The sequence below is a fragment of the Citrus sinensis genome, chromosome 9 (genome assembly GCF_022201045.2).
Source record: "Citrus sinensis cultivar Valencia sweet orange chromosome 9, DVS_A1.0, whole genome shotgun sequence".
Taxonomy (NCBI): Eukaryota; Viridiplantae; Streptophyta; class Magnoliopsida; order Sapindales; family Rutaceae; genus Citrus; species Citrus sinensis.
Window position 1 is genome coordinate 13,342,431 of NC_068564.1, and position 14,807 is coordinate 13,357,237.

At 32.4% G+C, this 14,807-nt stretch overlaps 1 protein-coding gene and 1 long non-coding RNA gene across 2 annotated transcripts; one reads left to right on the forward strand and one right to left on the reverse strand.

The window, feature by feature from the left end:
* Positions 1–343: 343 nt before the first annotated feature.
* LOC102626695 (phosphatidylinositol 4-phosphate 5-kinase 5) lies at positions 344–7,336 on the reverse strand. Its single transcript, XM_006477534.2, has 8 exons — positions 6,078–7,336; positions 4,914–5,081; positions 4,654–4,819; positions 4,420–4,536; positions 1,988–2,181; positions 1,617–1,741; positions 1,420–1,492; positions 344–638 (listed from the first exon to the last, which is right to left on the reverse strand). Exons 1-8 carry the CDS (start codon positions 7,301–7,303, stop codon positions 344–346), a joined length of 2,364 nt encoding a protein of 787 aa, XP_006477597.2. The 5' UTR covers positions 7,304–7,336.
* A 1,073-nt stretch (positions 7,337–8,409) lies between these two features.
* On the forward strand, positions 8,410–10,785 carry LOC112499573 (uncharacterized). The gene is made up of 3 exons (XR_008052039.1): positions 8,410–9,114; positions 9,559–9,627; positions 10,523–10,785. It is a non-coding gene; the product is annotated as an uncharacterized LOC112499573 (long non-coding RNA).
* The last annotated feature ends 4,022 nt before the right edge of the window (positions 10,786–14,807 follow it).

Consider the following 14,807-nt stretch of genomic DNA (forward strand, 5'->3'; position numbering starts at 1 on the left):
CTCTATATATATATAGATATAGTTTCAATTCAACAAAAAAATGACAAAAATTCCCAGGGACACTTCTCCTTCTCCCGAGACAAAATAATGATTGCATAAAGAATTCATTCTAGCACTACATACAATATACTTTTACATTTGTATTATGGTAGACACTAGCTCCAGGCTACAACAACTTTTATAAATTTTGACAAATTGACTTCGCTAACATAGTATATAATCATGTATAACTCCATAATAAATCAAGAAAGAAAAATGATTTCTAATCATTTCATTGGGACTCAATCTCTAGTGTGGTATATGTCATGCATTATACTTCAAAAACTTGCCGCTGGGTGTCGGTTTAAAGTTGAATATCTTCAGAGAAGACATTGAAAATGAAATCACGAAACCGCTTTGAATACTGCCTTGGATCGACAGCTGATATTGAAGTGGGATCATATTGAATAGATTTATAAGCATGCTCAAGCTTCTTGGTAATGTCATAGTCTTGAAGTATGTCGATAATTCCAAAGAACATTATAACTTCATAACATTCTCCAGTTGGTTCTCCTATCAGTTGCAGCTCAAATTCACCTCTTCTCACTGTTCTTTCAACACGTGCTGGCATGTTCCCGCCTAATCTAATACTATCCCTTCTGCAATGTATTGTTTATTAATTAATATTCTCCAGTTTTTTGCTAATTCCACAATCACATACTCTTTCAAGAAATTATTATTTAAAAATTATATTGACACGATAATGATAGTCATACTACCTTAGTTTAATTAAAGAATAATATGGTGTCAGTCAGGTTAAATAGTTGGTATATTTTACTAATTAATGAATGATATGTCATGTCATATTATTTATAATACAAATTATGTATGTAAGTGTACATAGATAACAGTGGAAAAATAATTGAAACTTGCTTTCTTAGTTTTCAAAAGTTATCAAAACCGCTTCAAAATTTTAAAATCCATTGACATCCATTTAAAGTTAAAAGATTAACTTTCAAATCATTTTTCTGGGGGAACCTTAGGTGCAACTGTGGCACCGTGCCACAATTGCATCTAACCGTTGGATGTCAGTGGACCCTACCAATCCAACTGCATCCAACGACTAGATGCAATTGTGGCACGGTGCCACAGTTGCACCGTAGCCTGATCCCATTTTTCTATAGGCAATTTTGTCTTTCAAACTTGACAAAATTATATTTTATTGTCAAATTAAATTTTTAAAAGATAGAATTGCGCCGTAATTAGAAAAAGTGATTTACCTGTTAAAACTTTAACACAGAGAGGATTTTAGAACTTGAGTTGTGTTTCAGTTACTTTTGAAAACAAATGGGCACATCAATCATTTGCCCTAAAATAATTTGTACAAATAGTCAAGTGATCTAGCATTAATTGTAAAAGATTAAAAGATGTGTATATTACCTATCTGGGTCGAGAAGTAGGTGATCTATATCTACTCTAGATAGTCGAGGAACGACAACAATCTCGGAGTCACCTGCACAAAATTATATGTAGTTAGGTATAATTTCTTGCAAGAGAGTCTATAATACATTATTAAATCAAAGTGAGTGATGTTAATTAAATCAAAACTAATTAATTAATTAGTTTTATTGACTAACCTGGGTCAGCACCACAAGGAATCAATTCTCTGTCTCCAGAAACTTGTCTAAAGTGAAGACCCACTAGAAGACTATAGTCCATAATCCTCTCTTGCTCAAGAAAATCGCAATCTCTATCTATTTGCCTAAAACAAACAAGCAAAACAATCAACTAACTTCCAACATGTAAACAAAGGGATTTTGCTAACCATATAGTTATGTTCAAGTTTTGGATGTTCAGATTTTATAAATTCAAATTGAATCAGAATCTGAGTTGTAAAGGTTACTTTACATCCTTGTACAACTTTAATTTTAGTTCAAATCCAAAATATCCGAACATTCAAACCTGACTACCAGTTATTAACCATATATGTAATTATTGATATATAGACCTGCAAAATTCTTGAAACCAAGACTTTTGTAGTTTAAATATGAAATTGAGATCAAGATCTTTAAGAATAGTGGTTTCATCAATTTCTGCCTCAGGCTTGTCTGTTAATCTACCAAGAGACGATCCTTTCAGGTCGTAACGTCTATGAATTGTAAACTCCGAGCAAAAGAGATTTCCCATTATGATGAAGCGCACCTACAGCAGAAAAACCAAATTAAGACACTCGTTAATTTACGAGTGTGATAAGGTTGCAGCATCAACAAGAAACATTTATCACACTTTGGTATTGAGAACAATCTTTAATTTTTATGCACAATTTATGTATTGAAAAAAAAAGTGTGTTATTGAACATCTGCTGTAATATCAACCTTAACATCAATAATAAAAAAACTGAATATGAGTAAATAGCGAAAAACTGTGATGGTTATTATTTACATACTATTATTTACATATATACGCTAGTAGGATCAAGGAGTGAGCATTGACCTGAAACCAAAATTTTGATTTGGTTTGATAAATCGGTTTATTATGTATTTTTCATTGTTTCGATTCAGTTTTCAAAATAATTGTACCCAACTAACACCTGTTAAACTTAACAATTGCAAATCGAACCCAAACCCAAAAAGGAAATTTGGTTTGACTCAATTAAAACTGAACCAAGCACCGGATACTAGTAGGACGCTTCTATCATTTTCAAACTAATAGAATTAGGGTGGGGATAGTTGTACTCTACAATTACTTTGAATACTTTATTACTGAATACACTCATATTAGGAATGACAAAATTACCGACCAACCCGCAGACTTGATTGTAAAATCCTGCGCACTACAAGTAAGCCCCACTGCGAATTGCAAGTGGGGTTGTGTTCAGCAATAATCCACTGGGTACTAATAAGTATCCGCCAATCCGTATTTTTCATTTTAATTATTTATATTTTTAATTTTAATCATAAAAGTTACATTAAAAAATATAATCATAAATATATGTAAATTAAAGGTCCTTATTCCTAAATGTAACCTATGTATGTATATGTATGTATGTATGTATGTATCAAGATAGACACAATAATTTAATAAGTAGAAATTTTATAATTTTCAAGTTTAGTATTACTAATATTTCATTTTAATTTGACTTTTTTTTTTGTTTGCTTTAATAACTTGAACCTAATGATTGCTTACTAATATTGAGTTTTTATTTGTTTAATTAATTGTTAACAATAGCTTTATAAAATTTACTTATCAATGTCTGCTTTAACTTAAAAAGATGGAGCAAGCCATTGATATTAGTTACGATAATTTACCTACAACAGAAAAGCTTTGTGTTGGACTAAATATTTTTTTATTTTTTTAATGTTAAAAATTTAATTTCTTATTTACATTCATAGAATTTAGAATTAAGTATTTTTTGCAGACTTTTTAGGTTATTGTGACAAATTTATAGTTTGAATGATATAATTTAAGTTTTTATGTATTATAAAAAGTATTTTTTAATATTTGTAATTTTAAATGAGAAAACTCGCAAAAGAAAAATTTGATGTAGGTTGCAGGTGGGTTTGTTAATTATTAAAACTCTTAGTGTGCGGATTTTAAAAAAAATAAAAATTCACTACGGGTTGCGGGCGAGTTTGATAATTTAATGTTTTTGCATGTGCCGATTTAGCAATAACAAATTGGCAACGGGTGGTGCCCATTGCCATTCTTAACTCATATATTAATTTTTAAAAAATAAATATTACCTTGTAAACTCTGTAAAATTTCAAAAAAAAATTCCTTACTTTACAATTTAAATCATTTAATTTTATTTACTAATTAAAAGACCAATAAAGTTATTCAACAAACCCAATTTTAACAAATCTAACATACATTTACAACAAAATCAAATCAAGTTGTAAAAAAATGATTTAACATTATTTTAGTTGTTAAGTTTTATGTTCAATATTGAATTTTGAATCTGAAACAACTTGCAATGAGAACATAATAATAAAAACATATTATGTAAATACTAAAAAAAAAAAGTAGCAAAGAAGCAAAAGAAGAGGAAGTAGAAGAAGAAGAATAGCCGAAAGCCAAAAAAAAGTTGGTTATTTTACAGTACTTATGTTTATTTTATTTTTGAAAAATAAAAATGATTGCACATACTTTGTAATCAAATTTTTTTAAAATAAAGATTTTCTTATTGTTCATCCATATATTGATTAAAATGTTGGAAATAAAAGTTTCAGGATTTAAGCGATGAAAATTATGTATTAAATAATGAGTGTGCTATATAGGTATTCAATGTAATTATATAATATTTAATTATAATAAATTGTGCTTAATAATAATTCATATGCCAGGTAATTTTGTAATATTTTTTTATTAAAATTAAAATATTAAGAGTAATACTCATAGCATTAATTTTATCATTCGCATGCACGTTTTCTTTATACTTACCTTCCTCTGAATTGGGCCGGTTACTTTGACACAGTGTAGACCAAAAAATTTGATCACCAGAGTGTTCTCGTGTGCTCGAACATGATTATAATAAGCTGGAAGCATCCTTATAAGAACCTGACCATGTGGTACAAATAATCAACTGATGATTAACCAATGCAAATTAAAATTAAATGGTAGCTGGCACTGGTTAATTAGCTAGGAAAATATATATACTATTTAGTGCAAACTTACTTTAACTTCAGACTTCTTAATAGTTTTAATCATGTAGCGATCGTCATTGGTCAAGTAAAAGAAGCTACCGCTTTTACCAGGAGATGAAAGCTCTCTAAGTGCATCGTTCCCGCATATAGATAACATGTAATCAGCTGAATCTACCTTGAACAGTTTTCTTAATGTCCTAATCGAACAAATACAAATTAATTAATTAGAACTTTAACGGACTATGAAGATTGCAAATTCTATTTAAATTAATATTTATTTAGTTAAATTACCTAAAAACTAATGGGCAGTAATCCTTCCATTTAAATTCACCGGATGGGTGTGGCGGAGTATGTTTGGATCCTTCTGGTGGAAATTTTGTCCATACTTTTTCCTTGGGATCAAATGCTGAAGCCTTCAGATCAAGAGACGCAGCTGGACCAGGTCTTGCCACTGAATGCCTGTGTAAATTAGAGGGATTTGCATTTTGCACCGAATAAAATGACTTAATAACATTTAGAAAATTACTGAGAAATTGAAACAATTAAAATATGTCAAAATACCATATATTTTTTTAATATTAATAATTATGTCAAAATTCTACTTCTCAACTTATTGACATCTCTAAATCTCATATATATAGCCTATTACACTATTGCATCATATGATGTAATTGTATACCTGCACAAGTGTGGATAATTGAAATTTTCAAATATATATATTACAAGAGATCTCTTACATAATGATATAAGTTATATCAACTACAGGATTTGCGCTAGACATGCATAGAGTTGTATCAAGTAAACTACACTTAACTTGATTGGTGTAACTCTGTAATTAATATAACTTACATCATTATGTAAAGAATAAAGGTCCACCATACATACATAGATACATACATATATGTGTGTGTGTGTGTGTGTGTAGAGTTATAGTTATGGTTATAATTATCCCTAACCATATGGATAAGCTAAAAAATAAAAATCATAAATTTCAATATATTACAAGATAAAATATATTGTATTGAAGTCAAAATTTTTGCCTATTAATTTATACCTGACTTTTATATGATCAAATCTTTGGATGAAATTATTTTGTATATATATGTGCCTATGTATATATATGTGTGTGTGTGTGTGTGTGTGTGTATTTCTTTACAAAAATTTAGAGGTTGAGAGAGGCCTCAAAATTTTCAAATATAGTGCACCAAACATGGTTGTCCAAAGATTAACACAACATATATTTGATAGATGTATAAATTTAATCAACATATTTGAATTAAAAGCTATCAAATCCTAAATGCCCGATGCATTGATTGTTTGATGGAAAAATCTTGAGAGAAAATTAAAAACTCCATAACATTGTACAGAGTCGTTTCAAGTAGTTTTTAAGCAGTATTTTTTTAAGCTGGCCACCTAAAATTGAATCATAGAATGGGTTAAAAAATTTTGCAGTACCTTATTCCCAATTGTAGATTAAGCATAAGCTCATAGTTTTTATGATCTTTACTTATTGTTTCTCCTTGCCTTTTCCCGGGCCTTGGTAGTTTTAATGGTTGCAAAGGACTCCATTTGGGATTCCCATCATCAACTGATGCTAATAAATCACCACCATCCGAAATTCTCCCTATGTTCTCCCGATCACCAACAACATTAACATCACAACCATCGCCGGTGACAGCGCCTGCCGTAGCATTATCCCATATTTGCAACTTGTCAAATGGCCTTTCAATACCCACACTCACTCTCCCATCAACTGACATTCTCCTAGCCTTGTCATCATTTTTAGAAGAAGACCACATAGCAAGTCTTTTCTGTGATGGCAATACTGACAGTTTCTCTCCATCCACATCATTTACCTCACAACCTGATAAATCAACATCATAAACACTCCGGGGATCCCAATCTTGATTCTCCTCCGGTGACGTCTCCGATGGAAAATAAGTCCCATTTTGTTCATTAGGATCCTTGCTCCAATTTCCCACATAAAAACTATCATCTGGCCATTTAAAAGTTCCATTTCCTTTAGGCATACCATCTTCCCAATACCCATCATATGTATTTCCATTACTCCAAACAAATGTACCCTTCCCAAAAATCCCTCCTTTTCTCCATTCCCCAATATAATAATTCCCATTTTTCCAATTATATTTCCCTTGCCCTTCTTGCATCCCACATCTCCATTCTCCATCGTAACAATCTCCATGGGCATAACTTTTTACACCATGTCCATGTTTCAAGTTCATAACCCATTGCCCCCTATAAGTATCCCCATTAGATCCTGTATAAGTACCAATACCATCCATGAATCCACTTTTGAACTCGCCTTCGTACGTAGCCCCAGATGGCCAACTAAACCTTCCTTTCCCCATCGTTTTGCCACGATGCCATTCGCCTACATACATACACCCATCCGTCCATAAATATTTTCCAAGTCCATTAGGAAAATTTTCGTACCATTGTCCCGTGTAATAATCTCCATTAGGCAAAATTTTATCAGCAAGGTATGTCTCTCCTAAGGAGGCGGGCTTGTTATTGTTGTGTTCAGGATCTACCTCATTGTCATCATCCGCATGGGTTATAGACATTGTCCCAAATATGCTGTTTGCTCGCCGTCTTGCTGCTTGTGTTTTGCGTATCGTAGCCTCCCATGCCTTTGCCACGCTGCTCTGCTCTTTGCTCATTGTACTTCTTTACTATCTTTGTTTCCGCGTTAACACTATGCCATGCCCCCTTCAAGTAAATTTTTGAAAACAACATAACAAATTAAAGAATATTGGCCTCAATCAATCAAAGTGATTTTTACATAAACTAATTAAGGATTTATGTGCTTTAAAACAAAAATTTTCAACAATGCAGCAACCACGTAACGGTCAAATGTATCTTTCAATCTTTCTTCTCTCTCTTTTTTTTTTTTTTTTTTAGTTTATGTGAACAAAGCGAAAAGGGCGATTGAACCAAAAAGTACCGTTTTCCTTTTGGAACCAAACAAACGTTAGCGTTTTAGTCGAATCCTTTTGCATCTCAAATTTTTTTTTTCTTCAATTCTAAAGATTGTGCTATCTTTTACTCAAGGTTTGTTCATTCAATCACGATACAAGTGGAATATGTGTCCTTTGTGAGCTAGGTTAAGAGAAACTAGGAAAATTTCATGGCTCTAGAAGTAAGAAGAGCATTTCTCTCTCACATGCTTAATTTCTTAGTGAAATGAGAGACTTGTTCATCTCTCCAATGTCTAACAGCCCTGACACTTGGAGGGATAAGCGAAATCAAGGTGCATTTTGCTATTCTTAGTGTGTGCAGGCCTAAGAAAAATAGATAACATCTTTCTGGATTTTATTTTTATTATTAGTATTAGGAATTATTGATTTATTTTCGTTACAATAAGTGCTTTGTTCTTCTACAATTATTTTTTATATATACATGATAATGAATTTTAATTCTCACTTAAATTTTGAACATTTTGTTGCCTGTGAAAAAAAAAAGGAGATAACGAGGATTTATTTAGGATCTTATGTGATGCTGTTAAAAATATTATGGCATCAATAGTGGGATTATTATGGACCATTGATTTAAAACAAAATCATCTCCAATCTTAATTTAACTTTAAGAAATAGTTGTCAGTTATTTAAATTATAGTTTTTTTAATTATTCTTAATTTGATTTAAGCCTAGCTTATATCCTATTATTGCAAATATTTGTTTTATATAATTTTCAATTACTGTTTCTGTAACATATGCACTTCGGATTTCTTAATTAAGAGTGCGATTTAATTTTTCCTCTTCGCTTATAATTTTTAAATTCGTCACGACATTTTATCGAGAATAATTGAGCGCGATTACACGCGCCGATGCTCGGATTTTATTTTCATTACGGGTCCGAATTGAGCTTAATTTGTATTAAGCTTAAAAAAAAAGAACAAAGAGGAGGCTGGATTTTATAAACTGGAAATGGGCATGCATCTGAGAGAGAGAACCCGAGAGAGAGAGAGAGAGAGAGAGAGGAATTTTGACCCGTTGACCCGAAAACCCGACCCAGACCCGCGATATTGACCCGGACGGATCTCCTAATTCCGGCCACCTTACCGGCCGTACTTGGTACCGATCTGAAGCTTGGAAGCCGACCGTCGTATCCCCGTGGTCCTCGTCGCCGGAAACTGGCCAGAACCCCGGCGATTGGAGCTCGAAAGTGGCGGCCAAGATCTGTTTTCATCGCCGTTGATTCCGTCGGATTTGTGACGCACCACCACTTGTAACTGGTTCCTCACATCTCCAGCAACAATTTCCGACCAACCACGATCACCAGGGACGCCGGAAAACCGCCGAACGATCACCGGAAACTTGCGGATCTTTGGAGCTTCGATCCGCCGCCAGCAGCGAGCGTGGCGACTCACGGCCACCACCGTTGGACTCACCGAGGCCGGAACTAGCAGACCTAAGCTCCCTGTCGTCGTTGACTGAAGTCCGGTCACCGTTGACCGGCAAGGGGCAATTCGGTAAATTCATGGACCTTTTGGGGTGAATTTGTAATTTCATGTAATTAATGGACATTTTGGTAATGTTGAGTGAGGGCAGTGAAGTAATTTGTGATTTCGAGGGTAATTCGGTAATTTAAGATGTTAAGGACATTTCGGTAATTTTATGCCCCGAGGGTAATTTCGTAATTTCAGACAATGTGATTAATTTATGTAATCTGAATTGAGGACAATATGGTAATTGACGAATATGAGGATAATTTGGTAAAATAATGAAGTTTGAGGATAAGTTGGTAAAATATTGATGTTGGGGGTATTTTTGTAATTTTGGCATGTTGGGGCATTTTGGTAATTTTACTCATGCGGGAATAGTTTATCGTTAATAGAGATTTGATTCGAGATTTATTATATTAAATTGGTTGTATTTCTATTTACGGAGAATAATTATAGTGTTTCCGTGATTAGGAGGATCCGCATCCGCGAACAAGAATCAACCCGCAGACGTTGTTGATACCGAGTCTAGACATCATCACTGTGAGTGGAATATACAAAACTTATTTTCATAGTATATGCTGATTGTATGATAAGTATTTAATGCTTCGATTAAATGATTTTCCGGCAAATTAATTTTTATCTATGTGTTGGTCTTTATTGTTATTGAGAATGAGTTTGATTAATGATTTGATTAGCGTTTTTGAGTAAAGGCATGATATTAGAATTGAGCAGATTTTGAGATATGTTGAATAGAAAGAAAATGAGATTTCAGATGAGATTCTATGTTTATGTATATGTTATTTTTGAAATCATTAGACAGTACCCTTTCCTTCAGATACAGAGAAACAGATAATATGAGATGAGAAAAGTGATACAGACAAGAGATACAGATAAGATGAGATAGAGGCCTTTGGGGCCCGTCGGGACACACATAGAGGCTTTGGGCCGTGTGTTCGGGCGCTTTTGCCTTTTGGGGGCTTATGCATGCACAGTACAGATATATGAGATATGAGATGAGATCGTCCCCATCTATCCGTTGTAGCTCCGGGGCGTGACGTTACCCAGATAGTACGTCATTGCCCGTCCGTCGAGGTCCGGATATGATCAGATTATCCCCTGGGTACTTGTTTGATGATAGTTTTTAGTATTCAGTATTTGATATGATGAGTATTATATGATTCCATCGATTTTATGCAAATATATTTATTATAGTGTTTCAATGAACTGATTTGCATTAAATGAGTTTGAGCAAGTTCTTATGATATTTTGAGAAATTGATTTATGAAATTGATTTGAGGAAGTGATTTGAGAAAGTGATTTGAGAAAGATTAAATGATTTTAAATAAATTTATTAAATTGTCAGCAACTACTATCCACTCACTGAGCTCACTAAGTTTTATACTCATCTCTCTTTTATTATATTCCCCCCCCACAGGAGATTTACAGGTACATCAGTCAACCCAATAGTGAACGCTAGTGTGATATTGTGGCCACGTGATGGTGCTAGGAGTCGTAGATTTAATTATTATTATATTTGAGATTTTTGCGAGCTGTGTTTATTTATTATTTTATGTTATTAAGGATAATCGATGTATTTTGATATGAGGATGATTTGGATGATGTTTGATATATTGATTTGTGAAGTTGGTTATGGAGGATGGTTGGATATTAAATTATTTTGGGAGTGTTGCTTTATAATTTGCAGGATTGGATATGTTTTATTTATAAGGGAGACTCTGCCGAAATTTTTATAGAATAGTTTCGATTTTACGAGTTTAGATAGACTTGTCCTGGGGAGTTGCGGGGCGGGTCGTTTCAGTTTCACGATAAAAGATAAAAAAATAAAATTACACTTTTTTTAATAAGTGTATATATAGTAAACATAAAGTCATTATAAAATTATGTCATTAGAATTTTAATTAGATGCATATTAGATGCACCATTTTATTCTGTCGTTTACAACTAGTCTTGAACATGTAAAATATCAACATATAAACATATAAATTTTGTCTGAATCACACACTTCAACTTAAGAATTGAATCACAGTTGGCAAAACACCGAGTCCAACTCGGCTTTGGTCCTGCCCAGGTCCGACCTGGATCACTACAACAAATGCCCGGACCTGGGTTTATGCCCGGTTTTTAAACCGAACTCTAGCTGCCTAGATGAAATGAATTTAAAAAGAAAACAATTGTATCATTAAATTTAAAGTAAACAACAATCTAATGCCTACGTTCATTCATTCTCTATCAAAAACTTATATATTACATAATTATAAATATTACATAACAAATTATAAATATATAATTTCAAATTTTCAAAATAGACATGGTATTTTAGTTTTCAATTCGATTTTTTCAATTTTCAATTCGGTTTACAAATTGTTTAGATTTAACAATTCAACCTAAATAGATTGAAAAATTATTTCAGTTTGGTTCAGTTTCGTAATTCAGCTCAAGCTGCAATACGGTTTGGGTTAATAATTCACGTTACCATTAAACCATCTCATTATCAAAGTGACAACAATTCAATGTGCTACAAATCCACCGTCATGTTTTACACTTAAAGATTACTTACCCTTTTAATACACAATAAGCAATCTGTAAATTTGCAAAGTACCTGAATAACTAAGAAGTCTACAGACCTTAATTATCATCCAAAAAATAAAATTAGTTTCATAGATCAGGATGACAAAAGTGTCCATATAATTAACAAATTCACCATTCTCACCCATTTTTAATCAAATTTTAAATTTTGATTAAAGACTTTTATCTCTCCGGGTCTCAGTCAAATAGCCCACAAGTAAAACACTCGTCAATTAACTCTAATAACTAATAAAATTATAAAAATTGACTGATAATAAATATTAAGTTGAAAATCTAATTAACCAAAAAAGAGTTAAAAACAAAAGAGTAATGATACAGCCACAAACTCTTGTACAAACTTATTTTGTACAAACTGACGTGGCATTAATTCATTGGTTTAATGAAAATATAAATTAATAAAAACAAATCATGTGTGCCAAGTGATATTTAATTCAACCAATCTTATCATGTCACATCAGTTTGTACAAAATAAATTTGTACAAGAGTTTGTGGCTGTACCATTACTCAAAACAAAAATACCAAGCCGCTGGAGTGTTGGTAGTGCTGTTAGGATCACTCGGCTTCGAGACTTGGGGTGAAACTAAAGGTTGTGCTTCTGATAACTGCGACGATGATTTGAGAGAGAGGAAGAGAGAGAAATAGAGTTGTGACCTGAAGTCGTTGGCTGTGATGGCGAGCTGTGCTGATGGGGAACGGCGTCGAGGAACCGCCGAACCGAGAGAGATGACCAGATGAGAGAGGATGTGGTTGTTAAGTGCTGTTTTATTTTATGAAATTGAGAATTTGGGGATTGAAGTCGTTGAATAAAGTGCGACGTGGTGTATCGTTGAGGAACTACCCGGCAAGAGGGATGACCGAATGAGAGAGGATGTGGCTATTAGGGTTTGAATTTGAAGTTAGGGATCATTTGATCACCATTGTGTTTGGGGCGTTGTTTTCTCAAAATGTTTTGTGAAATTTTTACTTCTTTTTATGCGTTTAATGTGATCAATTTCGAATATGTAATCCATTCGAGTTTTAGGGTTAATTCGAACCAAGTCGAAAACCGAATAAAATCTCAAATTTGGTTTGATTTGGGTTAACCTGACCCGAATGCCCAATCGAAATTCGAATAAAATAAAATAAATACATAACACGTACTAATAAAAATAATGATTCAGGGAGAGTCTTGCCATGAAATCAATTACAAGCAAATGTAACTATGTAAGCTTATATAGAGACCCCTGCACTTCATCAGACCCTTCTTGAATCATTATCGCGGGTTGATCATCACTCGAGGCTTGCTCAATTAATTTTATATATGTAAAAGCACTTCTTTCATATAAAACCCTGCTTGCGCGTAACTGTATAAAATATCCAAATGAAAATAAAAATAATTAAAAAGTCAAAAGACTGTGGTCCACAACTATGATTCTGGAACAATGGCGACAGGTACGGATCCATGTGCGGTGCGCTAAGGCCAGCAATGTCAGCGGAGCAATGCATGTGGCGCGGTGTGTGCTGTACGGTGCAGCGACTGCTGCTAGACGTGCGGTGCTGGAGGTTTTTTGCATAGTGGTCAGAGGGTTACGGCTGCTTAGAAAGCTGGAGCTAGCAGCAATGTGTGTTGAGTTATTATGTTATGAAGAGAGTTTAGGTTTTGTGTTAGTAAGTCAGTAAATGGATAAAGGAGTTATTTATATATATATTTTTTATTTTTTTTTAAATTAAAAAATATAATCGGACATGAATTCGAGTTCTGGGTCATTTGGATCACACTCGGACACATGCCTGAAAATAATTAGCAATATATTTTCAATATTCGGGACTGTTTTATTTATAAATTTGAACCTGATTTTACCTGGATCGCAAACGCTAGGTGTGGTCTGGATCCGAGATGGCCCCCTTTTTTTGCCATCTCTAATTGAATTATAAAGTTATTGATACTGCCCATGAATGATAATTTTTTGTTTTAAGGCATTTTGATAAATGTTAGACTTAGTATATGGCCAATGATATAATATAAAATAATAATAATATAGGATTAAAATCATAAAATCACCCATAAGACATATCAAAAAATTTTAAAATTATTATTGAGAAGAATAAAATAATAAAGGAAACAAAATAATTAACAGTCACTGTCTCTATTAATCAGTGCAAAGACTGATTGTCTATCAACATAAAGATTGATGGACTTAATTTTTATTAATCAGTCAAAATTTTCAAATACCATATCAATAATATCATTTTCATTTAATTTATTCATTCATTGTATAAATTGAGCATATGTATATATTAGAATCAATGACGGTGACTTTCACTAGTATATTTTTTTTTCAATTATAAGATACAAAACATTATACATGAAGATGATTATGTGTAAATTTCACAATACATGTTTTGTGAAAGTTATATCAATCCAAGTAATGTAATGATAATTCTGCAATATAATAAGATAAAAATACAAAATTTTTGTTGGTAAATAATGAAATTTATTTATCAAGTAATTTATAAGAAATAATTTATATAATGTATGTTTATACAATTTATAAATAAATAGTATAATTAATCAGATTTTGTACTATAAATCATTAAATAATAAGATTTTGTGGCCTTTAATTATTGTGTCTGAATTTGTTTCTTCTTCTTTTCAAGTTGTTAATCTTGCACTATCCTATTTGCCTACTATAATTTTTATACTTTATCTAGTTTTAATTGGTAAACGATTAAATAAATGATAAACTTGAATTTTTTGTTTATTTTATTTAATTATTATAGATCGTAGATTTCATCTAACGACACTACTAGAAAAATAGTCTTTACTGACACTTGCCTTGTGACACTTTATTAAAAAGTATCAGTAATTTCATAAATTTGGGGCATTTTCCGTGTTTAACAAACAAGTATCATAGATCACTGATATTATAGTGTCAGTATATTAAACATCAGAAATCATTGACGCTAAGGTATCAATAGCAAAAAAATTATCATTTTATTTTTGTTTTCGCCTCAACTCGAACCCAAGATCTATAAACTTCAAACTTTTACTTTCAATCGCAAAACCGCTGAGCCTAAAATTTTTTATTTCTTTAATTATTAAAGTCTTAAAAATATAAAATATATCCATTGCA

Coding starts and splice junctions, on each gene's coding strand:
- LOC102626695 (XM_006477534.2), bottom strand. CDS start 7,303: ATGAGCAAAGAGCAGAGCAGCGTGGCAAAGGCATGGGAGGCTACGATA. Junction 4,537..4,653: donor TTAAGAAGTCTGAAGTTAAA/GTAAGTTTGCAC, acceptor CCACATGGTCAG/GTTCTTATAAGGATGCTTCC. Junction 1,493..1,616: donor TCCTTGTGGTGCTGACCCAG/GTTAGTCAATAA, acceptor AATTTTGTGCAG/GTGACTCCGAGATTGTTGTC.